General features: G+C 49.6%; 3 protein-coding genes across 3 annotated transcripts; 2 read left to right on the top strand and 1 right to left on the bottom strand.

Moving 5' to 3' along the window:
- The first annotated feature begins 439 nt into the window (after nucleotides 1–439).
- On the top strand, nucleotides 440–4368 carry F5B22DRAFT_599782 (DDHD domain-containing protein). The gene is made up of 4 exons (XM_047974480.1): nucleotides 440–2017; nucleotides 2135–2228; nucleotides 2280–2906; nucleotides 2970–4368. Exons 1-4 carry the CDS (start codon nucleotides 931–933, stop codon nucleotides 4213–4215), a joined length of 3054 nt encoding a protein of 1017 aa, XP_047832677.1. The 5' UTR covers nucleotides 440–930; the 3' UTR covers nucleotides 4216–4368.
- A 1275-nt stretch (nucleotides 4369–5643) lies between these two features.
- On the top strand, nucleotides 5644–6685 carry F5B22DRAFT_72172 (uncharacterized protein). The gene is made up of 2 exons (XM_047980509.1): nucleotides 5644–6344; nucleotides 6427–6685. Exons 1-2 carry the CDS (start codon nucleotides 5863–5865, stop codon nucleotides 6464–6466), a joined length of 522 nt encoding a protein of 173 aa, XP_047832676.1. The 5' UTR covers nucleotides 5644–5862; the 3' UTR covers nucleotides 6467–6685.
- Nucleotides 6686–14866: 8181 nt separating this feature from the next.
- F5B22DRAFT_71228 (uncharacterized protein) lies at nucleotides 14867–16532 on the bottom strand. Its single transcript, XM_047980508.1, has 2 exons — nucleotides 15238–16532; nucleotides 14867–15169 (listed from the first exon to the last, which is right to left on the bottom strand). The coding sequence occupies exons 1-2, from the start codon at nucleotides 16275–16277 to the stop codon at nucleotides 14956–14958; spliced, it is 1254 nt and encodes a 417-aa protein (XP_047832675.1). The 5' UTR covers nucleotides 16278–16532; the 3' UTR covers nucleotides 14867–14955.
- Nucleotides 16533–17266: the final 734 nt, after the last annotated feature.

Raw genomic sequence — 17266 nt, 5'->3', positions numbered from 1 at the left:
CGGGAGCATGCGTGCTTGTTGTAGTTTACATAGTAAAGTAGAATACTAGGAGAAGGGATATCCACGTTCGGCCAGCATAGATAGGTACATGTAGGTAGCACAAATCAACTCAAGAGGTACCTTACTTCGTAGTGGTTCATACCAACGTGCTTTGACTTCAGCTCATGCAATATAAAGCTGAGTCATCTCATGGTGCCTGGCAGATCTGAGCTGAAATCAACAGGATTAGATTCCCATGGTAGATTGCCAATGGGTGCATTGTGCGTTGGTCTGTGGGATGGTCTGTGGGCGAGAGTCTGTGGCAGCAACTTTGGATGCCTTAGGTAAGCAATCACAGGCCAAAAACGCCACAATGGTAGGTGAGGTAGGTACCTTGGGGTAGGTATTGCCTGGGGGGCGGCGTAGGGGATTTACTTACAGTAGAGGTAGGTAGGGTCGCTGGCGAGGCTGGTACCTGGCACTGGGGGTAACAGCGCGGTGAGGGCCCCTAGAAACCCGCCTACCTAGGACAGCCTACAGGAACCACGTCATCAGCCGAAACTGCATCGCTGCGTCACTTGAAGCTCTCACAGGTCATCGGTAGACAGGCAACCACAATTTGCCAGACGTGTGCTGTCCTGCAGAAGCCTAGTGTACATGTAATACACATGTAATACATGGACCCGGGCCCAGTCATGTCCCCTCGTCAGTAATTATGTGCATGCTTCACCCCGACAACAACGTGTAGCTACGACAGAAGCGGAACGAGGAAAAAGAAGAAAAAGAAAGAAGACACGAAACGAACATACAGACAGACGTTCGGGTCAAATCATGTCCAGCATCATCGCTAGCATCGCCGCCGCCGCCCTTGTCTTCCTACCTTTTCGTCTTCTTCCACCTTGACCGATTGAGTCACCTGCTTAAGCAGGCACCACTCCGCTATCCTCCGCCATGCCTCCGTCCACCGTCGCCGGCTTCCCGTGCCCGGAGCCTCCATCACCACACAACTTCGGCCGCCACTGTCGCCTCGCTCCTGTTAGAAATCCTTTCGCGAATGACACCGTTCCTCCCATAGGGGCACAATTCTTCTACTCTTCGCCCATTCCCATTGATGATCCTCTCGCCGCCATCGCTGCCACCAACGATCCCAGGTCTCTGCGAGCCACCCTGCAGCCATTCTCACCTGGAGACAACAATGCCCTGGAATCTGCATGGCTCGGTCTCGCTGCCGACCAGTATTCCCGAAACCATGACCACGCTCGTCGTCAGCGAAGTCCGAGCCCTTCTTTGGCAAGAGAAAACGCCGCCAAGCTAGCCGCCATCACACACGACCTCGCCGCGAGGCACACCGAGAAGCATGCTCGGGAAGGCATTAAACGAGACTCTATGATAGCTTTGGATGGGACTGCACACGCATTGGATGATAACATTCCCCTTTGTTGCCCGGATCTTTTAGTCGATGTTCATCTTGCTCTGCGCAACTCTTTCTGTGTTGTGGCGAGACGGAGACAGCGCATGCTACATCCTGAGAAGATTGCTCAAAACATTCTCTCAGAAATGCAATCAATGCGAGTTGAGTCGTCTGGTACCATCACGGAACAACGTGGGAGGTCTAATACTGCTCCATCGGCATCCCTGGTCAGTGAACAGATTGGGTTAATGCATGAGTTGCCGGGATCGACTCACAGTTTTTCTAAGCCCTCGAGTTTTGAAGAGGGCAGTAGCTCAAGAATACAGCCGCGCAACACAGGCTCTCGCCCTAACGAGCGTAAACCCATTGCAATCATACCCGCCAAGTCATCGCTTGTAGACGACGGAATTACAGGGAAGCCCTTCATCCGAGTTGGCACGCCGGAAACTGCCACTTTCTCTCAGCCATCTTCTGTTTCAAAAACAAATCCACTATCCCCGACACCTACACAGCCCAAGCCGAAGGTTGTAAACATATTACCATCCGAGAGAATACAGTCCTCCCAAGCTACAGATCTGCAGCTCGGAAAAGGTTCTACTAGTGTGTTAGTCGGTGTGTCTAGACTACGTATGTAAGAATCAAAGCTCTTGGCCTCGCTCGCCCCATGTCAGGCTCGATACCAATTTTTTTTTTTCCCTGCGAATCTTAGCTTTGCTACATCGAGTTACTGACATAAAATCATAGATGAGGTGACCCTCCCAGCTTTGCAGATGAAACCCATCTACTGGTCTCCAGTCAATGATATTGCGACTGTGCTTCGGGCTACCTGGTTCTACCGGTAAGTAGTTATATATCGCGCTTTACTAGACATATTACTAACCCTCTTTAGAGATGATATGAGGCCTATTGATCCTAGTGTTGCTAACCAGCTCGAGGCGGGATATCGAGAGTTGAAGCCACATACTGAAACGTGGAATGATGAACTGAGATGCGCTGTTGAAGTTGGCCCCTTGGGGGAAGAAAAGGTCTCACACCCTCTCTGGCCGAAGACGCCAGAATCATCCAATAAAAGGGGTGATGACATGGTAGACCCTATATTATCTAGTGACCCGTTCTGTGCTGCTCGATGCTTTCATGGCGAGGCAGCAGCCGAAGGCACTCTCATTCCGAGTGCAAACGAGGACAACTCTTCACCACTTCAGACTCATAAGAAATTTGAGCAATACCACGTCATATATAAAGATGAAAGGAACGCGTTTCTCTTGAAACCGAGTTTAAAGCCCTCAGCATACTATGGCCGTCGACCCGTGGCGAAGATAGTGCGAGGCATGACCATAGGCATTCCAGTTGTCCGAGGATTCGATTATAAAATGTGGAAGGCTAAACATCAAAAGACAAAATCACAGCAGCAGAATGCCTCCCGGGCACCCTCTTTTCCCTCTCATTCAAATGGCAGAGATCGCAACGAACAATGTCTAGCCTGCAAAGCTGAAAAGGATCGCAGCCAAGTTACTGAGTAAGTTCTGATCTCTCGGTTTCTCAACCATATGTATCATAGCTAACCTTTAATTCTGCCTAGTCTCGTCCTGGTTGTCCACGGAATTGGCCAGAAGCTGGCAGAACGTGTGGAGAACTATCACTTCACGCATGCTATCAATGCATTTCGGCGGGCCATCAATGTAGAGTTGAACAACGACGCAGTTAGGGCTGTTCTACGCGAGGGACAAAATGGCATCATGGTTCTTCCCATCAACTGGCGACAGGATTTATCCTTTGAGGATGGAGGCCCCATGAGAGAAGAAGACAAGGCCCATTATGCCGTGGAAGCTTTCGGCCTGAAAGATATAGAACCCAAGACCATTCCAGCCGTGCGTAGTATGATATCAGACGTCATGTTTGATATTCCCTTTTACATGTCGCAACATAAGCCTAAGATGGTAGCTGCTATGGTCAAGGAAGCCAATCGCGTATACAGATTGTGGTGTCGAAACAACCCAGGGTTTTCAGAGAAAGGACGCGTCCACATTATTGGTCACTCGCTGGGAACCGTAATGTCGGTAGAGGTTTTGTCGAGACAGCCAACCTCTATTCCCAATCTGCAACTCAACAAGCCGCTTCAGACACAACACTTTGAATTCGACACGAAAAACCTGTTCCTTCTCGGCAGCCCAGTTGCCTTTTTCCTATTGCTGGAAAGGGGCGCGTTGTTGCCTAGACGGGGCCGGCTGAAGCCCGGCGCTGATCCAACTGACGTCAAGTCGAGTGACGTTGTTGGCGATGTAGAGACATTCGGATGCCTCGCTGTGGATAACATCTATAACATTCTAGCTCGTGAAGATCCGGTCGGATATCTACTCAACGGTACAGTTGACCCCATGTTCGCAGCTAGCTTGAAAACTGCATACGTGCCGAGTGCATCACCGTCGTTTCTACAATCCATGGGAAGCGCAATGCGAGGCTTCGTGCCAGGGGTTTCGACTATATCGACAAGCACCACGGACCCAGCCCTGACGAAACCGCCGACTATGCGTCTCCCATCACAGCTTGAGCTCGAAGTCCACGACTTCACGCGCGAGGAAATCGCCGAGAGGAAGGCACTTCTTCTGAACGACAACGGACAGATAGATTACTTTCTGAGATCAGGTGGTGGGCCCTTGGAACTACAATACCTCAATATGCTCAGCGCTCACACGAGTTATTGGGTCAATCACGATCTCATGCGCATGCTGTGTCAGGAAATTGGACGCAAGCCAGGCCGGGAGAATACATTGCCTGCGCTTAGGGCCGTGAAAGCGGCCAAGCGAGCCATTGCGTCCACGGTCTGACTTGGATGATGGGTTAAAACTGGCTTGCTTCTATTTCACAGGCGTTGTTTAAAGTGTGGGTTTGAATGGGCTTTATTAGGTATATAGACAGCGAATACCCCATAGTGCAAACATATTTCCTTTTAAATAGATACCGGATTCTTCGTGCTTGAAGTTATCTCGACACCGCTTTCTGAGCCTACGTTGATAATATTGATGCGAGTGATTATGTCTCAATTAAGACATAACCCATACCCCTTGCTAATGGAATCGCAGTTCAGTCCAAGCTGTGTGCTATTTTACCTGCTCTTGATTTCAATCGCGAGCACAAACCTCGGCATAGGGCGATGAGTGTAAGTCTCGGGAGAAGTGGCAAGTACTCTTGAGCTCTCTCTCCCTTTGATTCAGAGAGTCATATATCAACGTACAGAAACACAGTTTCTTTATTGTACATACAATTCATACGTGCGAAACAACAGCCCTTAGTGAACAGTTAAACACAAGCTCAAAGTAATTAAGCTGCGGCTATTCAGTCATGGCATTGAGGCTTAGAAATGCCAGTATGAGTGTCTACGTGTGTTTGGGGCTACTGGAAATTATCCGATCAGCAATTATTTGACTCTTACCCGTGCCATCTGACTCGATGTGTGAGATATGAGTTTCTTATTACTGGAGTATTTCTATCTTAGATTGAGAGAGAGATAATTTAGAGGAACCTCGTACGCCGTTACCCCTGGGACGGTATAGAGACTAAGGTCGCCTCTCAAGCTTGAAGATATCATCAATTCAAGCCATGACGAAGGGCAGGAGAATTCGCACCAGTTTTCTTTATGCAATAACAGATCGTTAATTCTAAGCCCTTGCTTCGTCAAGTGCCTGGCATATTCTCTTCGTTCTTTCACAGTGATAGAATACTTTCAAGCCGGAGGGGTCCGGCCGAGTGAACTGACTACTTGGCTACCTTACACATTCAAAGAGAAACCTGGCGAGAAAGTCTGAGTACATACCTTCTCATGATTGCTACTGTGATGGTACTGTCTGTACCTATGACATCTCGCTGCGCAAGCTTATGGTATGGCCTTTGTATCTATGCTATAGCTGTCTATAGAAAACTAACCCCTGTGCTTCACCCTCTAGTGGCCTCGACGGCTTCCCACACAGTCCAAACAAGATGGGCTAGTGACCATCTGATCAGCAATGCTGGATCTATTCACGCAACGAGTTGCTAGATGGGCAGTCATCCCTTATTGCACTCCTGCCGTACGAATACGTTTAACTCCGAAGCGAACTTCGCACCAACGGAAACTTGCTCGTCTTGCCGGTTTCAAAAGCTGTAGAACCTGTGATTTTTGTCCCATTGAAGCCAAGTTCACCTCCTCACTTAGCAGGCCTAGATCCTTGTTATCCGTACGGATGATTTGCAAAGGTAGCTCTGATTTCCTCGCCAAGAGTCTCGGTATTTGCGCCGTGCATTCCCGTACCTTGAGGATATCTTTCTCAAATACCCCTTTGGCATCTCGGGATTTGTTCGAGGGCCGGTGAGGGTCATAGGGGTGTCGATAGCGAGAACATCGCGCAGCCGCGAGCATCTTTCGCAGGTCCAGCCGCTCTATCCGTTGGATCTACGCACGTAACGGCGGGGAACGGGCTTGGTTATTCTCGGACCGCATGCAGGTCGATTCTTCATTGTTGGTTTCGAAATGGCAGAGGCGCATGATAATTTCCCAGCGGGTTAGAGTTGTTGGTCTGGGCCTCCTTCCCTTTATAATCGCCCACGTGTTGACAGACACGTCGTCTCCACCCAACGCTGACAAAAACACCATGTATACATATATATTGTATTTATTTCTCAAGGAGCAATGCCGCAATGATAGCGCTTATTCAGTGCTAGAGAACGGATCCGAACTGGCTTCTCTGCCGTCCCCGTTGTCTGGTTGGGTATTCTTTGGCTGTGCCGCCCTTGTGCACCCTTTAGGGCGGTTCGTGGGCCCCCTCTGCCTTGGGTCGGTGAGGCACAGCTCACGCTTGAGTGAGCGTGAGTTTTCCCTTGCTATTCTTACGTATTGGCCTAGGAACCTCGTACCCTCTGTTGTGCAATTTGTAAGCTTTTCGTGGCCGTACCAGCTTATCATTCACCGAGTGTGTTACTGGTATGATCTTCTACGTTGACAGCCTGCTATCTCGTATCACAGCTGATGGTGATGATTCAGATATACAGCTAAGAAAGAATAGGGGGTTGAGTAGTGAATTGGATTTACACTCGGCCGAATGAGTACTGCCTTGCAAGCTAGGAGACCAGCCGCAACGGTGCGGTTTCTAGTCAACTTCAGAAGTACCAGACATGTTCTCCTTTTGTACCTCTCAAGTATACACAGAAAGGCTGGAGGCTATTTATGGTGGCGACCCTAACCAATGCGCGCGTTGTATGTACAGTACAATCCTACTAGGAGGATAGTATTGGCAAGACACCATCTAGCCAACCACTTCCCGCCCTAGGAGCGACCAAGAATCCATCTAACCCTGGCCAGATTCACATTTCGTCATATCCTATTCGACCGGGACTCGGAACACCCTGCTCGACAGCGACGATGTTGGTTAGTGGTTGGTGGTTGCAGGATTCAGCCAAGTAGATTGACTTGCTGCCTTTTCACGCACCCACCCTGTTTCCCACCTCTCGATCCCACCAGACTTGACAGGTTGGTGGCGAGATATGTCACCCGTTTCATGTATGAAGCCATATGAATGGTCACTTCTTGCTCCTCTACTGTTCACACACCTAGGGGTGATGATCTGCCCAGAAGAAAACAGGTGGTCGCATGGGCGCTTGGTAGCGTCCTCGGCTATTGGATTTCTGGTGAACAAACAAAGTCCCCCTCGATGACTGACTTAGCAGGGACTACATTCCTTACCGGTAACCAGGATCCATGTGGGAACGGGCTCATGCTGTCTCGTCTTCGGCTCTAGGCCACCCCCCTTCACTCATCCTCCGCGTAGCGTGGCAAACGGAGCATATCGTCATGCTGGTTCCCGTATATCCCGCACATCATCCGACGGGTAAAAGTTGCGTGCAGCTACCGGTGATCATTTTGTCAGATGTGAAACAAAATCGGGGAGTGAATATATGAAGAGACCAGCTTCTAGACTATCAGGGACTCAACTTCGATACGTAATTGTCTACATCCCTAGACCTAGTAATGTAAAAGTCTACCTCACGAGAATCCATAGCCCAATATTCTGATATTTCAGTAGTCGCACCGGCCGGTGATAGGCCAAGTTTCATTCGTCTGTAAGCGCTGGTGTACAGCTCTCAAGGTCAAGAGATCTCCTCGAGTCTCTTCCCACGCAAGAGAGAGGAGGGTGACAGTTACATCTAATGCATACATATTCATAAGGACGCATAAGACTGGTAGATCATGTATGTACGATAGGCATCATTCATGTGCGTCATGCGGACCGGCGCAAAGCCCTTTCTTCTGGCTCTGTGCCGCGAAGACGCGTCAGTTGGTAATTTTATGCAGGAATAGTCCGCTGCCAACGAAGCTTATTTCTGCTGTGCCATCCCTTTTGGCAATTAGGTACCTAGTTTAAAGTCCGAATTACCTGCAAGGGTTATGTACTGGAACGAGACTACATCGTACTTCTGTGCTTACCATGATGGTCGACGCTATAACTTCTATGTGCCCTTGCATGTATGGCTTGTTTGTTTGGGGGTAATGCCTATCTTCCATCGCTCCATGGCCCCGGAACCGACCAGTTGGATTAGATGGCGCTTTTGGCTGAGACGCCCGCCTCAGCAGGGCGTGGAAGGTGGCGTAGAATTCGACTGCCGTGTAATGGTGTTTCAGCCGTGTGATTCGAACGTGTAATTATGAACCTCTGTTGGTTCTGCTAGCCAAGGGAAGAGACGAGTGACACTCTGTATCATTTACACGACATTTGTATAACCGGGACAAAAGTGGCGGCGTCGACGCGAGCATACTGACCAGACTTGTTGGTGTAACTCGATCTGTATTGATATAAAGCTGAAACTACACTAAAGACAATAATATGTAACACTTCAAAGATGATCGAACCATGAAGCGATGTATTTGTCGTAGATATCTGGTATCTTCTCATTCTCATGAGACACAATGCAGACACTAGAGGGAAAATATTGCTCGCCACCGGTAAGGAACTAAACTACCCGGGTATGCCTAGTCGTCACTTCTACGCGTTGTCAGCATGAGGCAACACTAGCCTAGCCTCTAAACCTGACGATGACTTCTATTCTCGTACGTGCGTAGATGTTGCAGGTAAGGCAGAACGCGTCTATTTCCCCTCTACTCACCTAGCGCCTCACACAGCCTGCCTAGTTCATGACGGAGTGTTTTACGTCACTTGCTTCCGCACGAAGCCATATGTAGCTAACTCGACCATGATAATGCATAGCCTGGAGATACCCAAATGACCCGTAAGTTGGCGGAGGGGCGGAGGTAAGATGTGTGTGACAATCAGCGAATGGAATGATAGAGTAGCCGCTAGTTCAGATACTCAATCATCCAAAGCCACGCGCTCAAAGCTACTACTCTCGTACTGATCTTGCGAGTGTAGTAAGAGCTACCTAGTGTGCCGGTAAGAAGATGCAATATCGTGATCCAAGCATCAACTAGGGTAAATTACTGATTGAAAGTTTAATTACTGTATTGAGCAATCTCTCCCATGTACTGGTCATTATACGGGAGGAATGCCACCGCCTCAGAAAGAGAGCACGCGTGGCAGTGCTTTTTTTAGGCCCTGCCTTCGAACGATTCAGATTGTCTGGGTCTTGCAGGATAACCGAGGAAAGGGGACGTAATTGGCCCAGAGAAACTTGATAGGCACCCTATATTCTATCAACCGCTCACGACAATGGAGTGCTTGAGGGCAATCTGAGAACCTATGATTTCGTCGCTAGCCTGAGAAGGTATATAGAGAGTAGATGGTATGAACCAACTCACCTGCGTAGAAGCCGCCCAATTCGAGGCTGCGTGATCATTTCTGCGGCTAATACGGCAGTCATGTAAAAGGAGGGGCTATCACACTCCATAGTCGCGAGAAGTGGAATTGAGCGGCAAAATCGATGATTGATTTCTTGAGGTCAAGGCCATTCACGGGTCTTTTGTCAAGACAGTCTGGGATGACGACAGGGCGGCTCGTCTAGGACCCATTGTATTGCATGTCGACCTGCCTGAGTCAAATCAAAAAAAGATCACTCTTACCTAAATTGAAAATTTGCAAAGTTAGTGTGTGAGACATTGCGCCAGTTCTGGGTGGACGTGACGAGACTGGCACCATGAAAAGTCGGGAAGCTGGATGGATATGAGCAAGAGGATCCTGTCAATGGAAGAGGCAGTGTGCATAGAGCGGACGTGGAGCGGACATGGCTTCTCCTCCCTATTATTTATTCATTGGCATAAGTGTGGGACGACACGGTACTCTGAGATCTTTGGTAGCGACCGTCTACTTATCCTTTTATCTTTGTGGTCAATGTTGCTTCGTACTTCGTAGCTCGCAATGTCTTGCCGTTGACACAAGACTTCGCATTCTATGCCTGTGGCTGCTAGCACTAGCAGCATTAGGCTGGGCTGGGTCGGGTGGAATTGCGCCGTGACTTTTCAACTGCCAAGTTCACCGTAACGAGTCTCTGGGGATGATGGTTTCCAAGAGTCTGGTGTCACATTGATCAACGCGAGATGGGCCAAGAGCTGATGGGGAGTGATGTGGTTGGCCGTCAAGCCTGGAATGCGGAGAATGTGTAACTGAGCGTCGAATCAGCGATAATGGACCAGCGTTTATCGACACAAGAACGTAAATCTTAAGCTGACCGCTCTTCTTGGCCGAAAAAGCCAGCTAAAGGGTAGTTCTGCTACGGCTTTGCGACAGCAAAAGAGCGGCTTTCCGCCCAAAAATTGTATGTACCCTGGCCAGCGTGCCCCAGGGAAATTGGGTCCCCTTGAAGATACCCGGTATTAAGTATGCACCTTTGCTCTCCAACCTGGGTTAGAAGACTGTATGGCCCTGCGAGCCTCCAGTCCACAGCTGGGGGTCTAGAAAACTGAATTAGAAGGGTGTCGGTTTAAGAGCCAGGGTGGATAGTCCAGGGTGTATGCAGCTATCAAATGTGGGCTGGCCGAGGCGTCGACAGAGGTATCAATGATCAAGTTTCTGTACCGAAATACGTGTTGACTACCGAACACATACTTACTCGCCTTCATATCAGTAGAAACAGAAATATAAGCAGTGTAGGTACCGAGGGTTTATAGGTAGTGTTCATGTTTCTCATTGTCTGAGTACATCTCTGTTGTCGTTATGTTTCAAACCCTGGTTTTATAGACCAGAAGACTTGGCATCTATCTCCATACACTTTAAAATTGCACTGTGATATATATATATATTTATAACTGCGTTATGTTGCATAGTGTTATAGTTGAACACGCAGTATCAGTTCTACAATAATTGCTGTCGCTCGAATGGTAGCGAATATGTAGGCAGTGCAGTGTAAGAGCTTAAAATCCTGCAGGCAAGCTGAAAGTAGCCGGTGTAGATCTGCTGTAGATCTGAGCCCTATGAGCACCTTCTTTTTCCCCAAGCAAATATTTTCCTGAAGCATGGTCTGGTGTTTCCAGTCATTGCTTGTAGTGTACTATTCTCCACGTATTCTTTCAAAGTAGGGCTGAATTGTCATGCGGATTGGCTCAAACGCTCGGCGCCAGTTGGGTTCACATCCTAACCCGCCTGTCCCGTTTTAGAACCCATGAGGAACCCAGCGGGAACCCAGGAGTTGGCTCCGAGGTATGGGCGGGTAGTGTAGATCTGGTGACCACCCGAAGAATGCAGTCAGAGAAGTGGGGTGTGTTTTAGTGGCCCTGCATTGTGAGTGAGTACCTACCTTTCGCAGGCCGACGATGGCGTTGGCTACATGTAGGGAGCATATTATTAGGGATGTATCTCGAGAGAGTGCATCGTAGTGTGTGGATAGACCTGCCGTGGCGTATCCTGTGTTTCACACGGTAGCCCACGACGAGATGTTTCAAGAGGCGATTATGTCCAAAAGTTCTTCGCCAGCATCAGCTGTGCTGCAGGGCAGTGGACGCCGAGTCTCTGGAACCAACAGACGACCGTGAGCGTTCCTGCATGGCAGGCCGAATGCCATGTGGCTCGAATGTGTGAGGGCGGCGGAGATGCCAGGGGGAAGTCTGACACGCCGTTACCAACAGGCAGACACATGGCGCAGGATGAAAAAGGTTGCTCCATCGTTGACGACCAACATACATACGTCGGTCATCTAATAATAAAATGTTGGGCGTTGGAGTTGAAGTTGTTATACCAAGTTGCTGCAGTTCATCTATATATTCAGAACCCTACTAGCCTCAGTAGCTCCCTCGGGAGCCTCATGATCTAATAATAGGTATGCAGAGTAGTACCCAAATTAGCTTAGCTGCCCGATTTATTCCTCATGGGATTTGAAGGAATCTATAGCAGGAACTGGCTGGAATGGAGACCGTGGCCTACTTCGTAAGTAGACACACGCGTGGAAACCTGGGGCATAATAGTAACCGACGATATCTGGGATAGATCCTTGCAGGAACATCGGATGACGTTGACGGCACTTGCAGATAGATGGTGTACGTCTCAATTTTTCGATTCGAGCACAACTCATGCCTGTCATTCATTGATTCATTTATCCATTCGCTCGTTGGCCTATGATGCAAATGCATGCTTTTGAATTCATATCCATAAATATATGCTGGGCCTATAGGTGATGTGACATAAAGGTCAGCCATATAGGTGCAATTTGATAGGCCCCCCTGAATCGCGACATGACATGCATGGCACATCGGTATACTGTATATACCTACCTACCTATACTAATAAGAGGTCTTCCACATCGGCAGAGAAGAAAGAACCTAGTTGCCAGACTACACGCTCGTTTGACCGGCGTCAATTGGGGCCCAGCGTCATCTTCCATCGATATCGCGTCGGGCCATTCACACCATATCGCTCGCTTAACGAGCTTCTCAATCTCTACAGTAATCTGAGCCATCTTCTTCACCCATAGATATACACTACACCACATTAAGCGTACACAGCACTATGCGTGACGGGGCTGTGCGGCCGCAGATGCTCTAATCGTGAGGAGCTACCCGTTGTTGGCTTAGTCTTCGTCAGACATGAGGCACCAATACCGTCTCTGTTCTGACACCTGCTGTTTGTGTCAATCTAAGGCAAGTCTCATGATGCTACGACCTCTATCTCGACCTACCTAGGTAAGCATATTCGCTCAGTTTCCTCCTACTCCGCCACCGCGTGGCTGACCTGCTCCTCACTCTTTGGTTCCTTTTCCCCTTTCCCCCTTTTTCCCATTCCTTTTTCTCGGGGGGTCGCGATGTTGTCGGCAACCCTCGGCACCGGGGGAGGTTGGGGGTTATGAAGTGACTGACTGACCTCTTACCAACATCTCTTAAATCTCACAATTGCCCAATCGGTAGCATGCCACGACGTCGGGCCCGTTGTCGGCTTCTACCTAGTCAATGTATGTACCTCCGCTGCAAGCGCCTGCAAGTGAGATGCCAAATCGGTGCTTTACCTAACATCAACGTGGCTAGTTGTGTTCATGTGCTGACGGGTGGGCGGGCGAGCTGAACGAGGGACACCGGGATTATGTCACTGTCACATGTAGCCGGGCCCGAGGAATTGCTCCTGGCTGGCTATGCAGACTCTTCACCACCAATACGGGTCCGAGAAACAAAGAAGAAGAAGCTTCTTCTAAGCACCATTGTATGGTAGTGTTGGTAGCTCGTTGGAAATCGACGTGCATAGCCAATCTCTCGTAGGTGCGCAACATAACTCCTAAAAGGTGTTAGTGACTTGGCGACCGAAGCTCTTAAAGGGAAAAATAAAAACCCTAGCAGAACAGTCAGACATTGTGAGACTCACGAAACTTGCTTGCAGAGATTGAGCATGTATGTACTTTCGCAAATCTCATGTTTGTTGAAAACCAACAACGAAATAGATGGCGGGGACACCTCCTTTTAGACACATTGTTCATTATTACTTGTAACACTAGTTACTCCCGGTCTGATTACCAACAGACCAACGTCGCCGCGTTGGTGTCAGTGTTGGCCGTGGGGTATGGCACATCCCTTGTTCAACTCGCAGACCACACTGCCTCATCTTGTCATACCATAGCCTCTATGTCCCAACGCGCCAAGGCAAACATAATCCACCGGCTATCTATCGATCTATCGTGAGCATCTCCCGGCCCGAATTGGGTCTTCTTCCAGTGGCGGGTTTGGTACCTCATATGCGTAAACTGTGATGGCATAGCTAAGTATGATGCGGCGCATTCAAGCCACATGGCCGCCTCCATCACGGCTATCTGTATGAGAAATGCACAACAGCAAGCAAACCTACTCTTAGCCACCTCACTAAGGCATAGTAGAGCGGGTACTGTATGTACTGTATAGTTGCCGTATGGAATTGGGATGCGAGCATCCGAACGATCCTGGCAATTTCTCGTCACGAAGTTCCCAGTCATCATCAAGGTAATATGGTGTGTGTCTAAATACAGCATCTCAGATCCAGTGGGTATATCGAGCATGCCATAACCCACGAAAGCCCACAAAGCCCACGAGAGTGGCCCGAAGCAGCTAGACAGCTAGGCAGCCAGGTAGCTAGGGATTAGATAAACCATCCGTCATCCTCATCCATTCCTCCCCCGGTTCTATCCACCCGGCTAGCCCGAGTCGATCTAGCCCCAGCCTGTGATGAGATATCTAGGTAGCTCGTTTGTTCTCGTTATTCGTCCATACGAGGCGTGTTGTTAATTATAGCGCTCGAGGATCTGTGAATGCACTATACCATAAGATGTCAAATCAACGTTTCGTTCCAACAGTCCAACATGGCAGAAGGTCATGGTAACTTTCTTGACACATGGCGGAGCTTCGTTGCCTGCTGGTGGGTTTTTTGTTTTCCCTTTTTCTTTTCTTTTGTTCCCCGCACTTTAGTTGCTCTTCAAGTTCGTTAGAGATGATTACTAGGCACTCTTCGTCGTGAATTCACTCTTGCACTTCACCCCATGTCCATCTGAATCCGTGTAACACCATTGGCTGGCTGGCTCGCAAGCAACCGTAAATAATCTTCGCCAAACCCTGAATCCTCCGCTAGCCTAATTTAACCCCACGAGAAGTCCCAACCCTGTTTTGCACAATACTAGACTACATGGAAAATACTTACTATGTAGGGCGTTATGTGAAATTGAAACAATGCCCTTGTCGTCTCATAATAGAACGACCCTGACGACTATTCCTGGCGTTGCTACGGAGCGGAGGCACGAGCGGAGGTGCTATAGAAATAGATGAATAATGTTGTTGTTGTTGTTGTTGTTGTAACGAGGTGCCCACGTCCCATGTCACCGCACCTACTATGTATGTATGCTTCGGTGCCGATGCCCAGGTGTTGCGTAGTTAAAATATATACCAAACCTTTAGCGTAGAATACATTTCCCATGATGCCCGTGACCGAATAGTAGCCGTGCCGGAAAAAAATAAAAATAAAAAAAAACATCTATGCATGATTCCTTTCCAATGAGGCTAAAACCAACCTGTCCCTGGGTATGCCTTCAAAATACACATAAGCCGTAAATAAACAAAGGTTTCATGCCTTGACGCTAAAATGCTGGGTTGCGGTTTTTTGAAAACACGGATGCTTTTCCCCCCCTCTGACACGCTGCTTAGGAAACTGTTATCTCCTCATAAACGAAGGCATGTCTGTCATGCCACTGTCATTGCCGCCTCGTGGGAGTGTCATTGGTGGCAGATGCGGTGTCGGTGCCACCATATGTCCAGAAGAGCTAGGCACGGATCTTATCGGCACGTTATAAGTATCGTAACTCTCGGCGCCGCGTATATCCACCGTGCCAATGTCGAACCGCTTTGAGCAGCCGTCCTCCATATGTCTGTCCAATCATGATCAGCTGAGTTCAAAACTGAATATCAGGAAAATGTAGACCCCACCAGAACTTACCTGCGAAGTGTGTCTTTTCTAGCAAAGTGGCGGCCACAGTAGTCGCACTTATGATTCTTTTCTTTCATGTGTACGCTCTGGTGATGCCTCTGTAGATCCGTCTTCCGTACAAACTTCTTATTGCAATCCTCGTATGTACAGACGAAAGGATATTCTCTCTTCTTATCGTGGGTCTCCATGTGCGCCTTGTAGTTATAACTGCGGCTAAAGAGCTTCCCGCACCCCTCAACTTCGCATTGGAAGTTGGCCTCGTCTTTTGACGTTAGCTTGCGAGCTTGCCGTTTTGGAGCCCGCGATGGCCTCGGCGGAGCTTGGTGTCGTCGGTCTGGGACAAGAGAGCTTGTGCTCCCGCTCGGTCCCACGTAATATGGGTCCCCTTCGATGGGAGGGTACTCAGACTTCGGCCACGAACTGGAAGGGCCGTCCGAGAGGTAGCCCGAACTGCAAGCCTGAGACCCGTAGCTGCTCGGCTCCGCCATTAGAGCGTGGGCAGACCTGGGCGAGGGATATTGGGATACCTCGCCGCCACTGGAGTAGTCGTGCCCGCCCTCTAACTTGATCCGCGGCATCGGTGGCGTGCTGTGGTAGGGGAGTGGATGTCTAGAAGAAGCCGGATCTGGCGAGCGAGAGGGCATGGAGGCGAGTGGGGACGGTGCGTAAGAGAGTGCTGGAGCGTGAGCCAGATGCGTCGAGTACAAATCGTGGCTGTACGGCGTATGCATTGAGGAGTCATAGCTGACATACGGGACGTAGTCCTGGGATACAATACCCTGTCCCACCATAGACGGGACGGAGTGTATTACGGTTGTCTCCGCCCATTCGGCCGAAGTGGTCGCATCAAGACGCTGATGATGCGGGCTATCAGAGTTCATGGTCGAGGATATGGCGGAGCAAGACTGTTCGTATACGGAACCAACCTTGTAGAAGTGGTCAACCAGGTCCGGCGGCGAATAATCAACACTTAAACTGGGACTCCTAGAGTAGTTTGAGTTCCGGGAGGATGATGGCGAGCGGATAAGAGATGGAGGTGAGAGATCCATGGCGAGAGACGGGCTTTGCGTGACGAGGCGACGTTGAATTATTATAACAAGAAGCCAACTTGGATAATGTGAGGCGCAGACAGGGGAGTGTAGACCGTCACTGGATACACATTATGTCACAGACGTGGCGTACCTATATAAGCAGTTCCCGGATCCAAACACAGGGCAAGGCAAGTTGGGAAGGGGTCCTGGACGGGTATGCAATAACACAGCAATACTTCAACTACACAGCACTGATCGATGGAGGGGTGGGTGACAGGGTAGATATACCACAAAAGTTCCCAACAGCCGATGTGCTCTAGGCGAGAAGAAGGGAAGAAGTAGTGTAGATGGGATTCATAGGAACAAAGGTACAGAGCGTGCCCATACCCACAGGAACATCCACCACGGGGGATCTTGGAGGGCCATGTATATGTATGGTTCTATAATAAGATGGCCGACCTCACAACGGGTACTTGTAGCAGCGAGGTCAAGACTGTACACCGTAGTATGTAAGGCAGATTGGACACCCTCACATGCGTCCGTCATAGTCCCCCCTAGCGGAGGAGGTCCCATGGACCACACTGCATGGTCTGCCGTGGTAGGACGAGCAGAGACGAGGAGGCAAGTATGCTAACCAGGCAATGTGTCTGCCCTTGATCGTTGGTGACTGTACTCTAGGAGGGTGAGATATCGTGCCCACAGTCCACAATCCACAGTCTACAGTCCACAGTCTACAGTCCACAGTCCACTGCCCGCTGCCTATGGCCACCGGGGGGTGTGTAGAGGAAAAAGACTGGGCACGGCTGAGAGAAGCAGGCGGCCCTGCATCGCAGGTACCTCGATGGGGATCGTGTACCCGGGCCAGTACACGCCGAGTACAAGCATGATGAAATTCCTTACTCTGGTAATGCTGCAGAGAGCACATTGGACGCCGGGGCCTGGGAAGGGGGATGCATCACACTCATCTTGGGGATAGCTTGGTCTTGCCTGTGGAGTCACACCCTTGC

The sequence above is a fragment of the Xylaria bambusicola genome (genome assembly GCF_022495145.1).
Source record: "Xylaria bambusicola strain CBS 139988 unplaced genomic scaffold F5B22scaffold_12, whole genome shotgun sequence".
Lineage (NCBI taxonomy): Eukaryota > Fungi > Ascomycota > Sordariomycetes > Xylariales > Xylariaceae > Xylaria > Xylaria bambusicola.
Note: the sequence above shows the minus strand (reverse complement) of the source record. Positions and strands in the feature narration are given on the sequence as shown.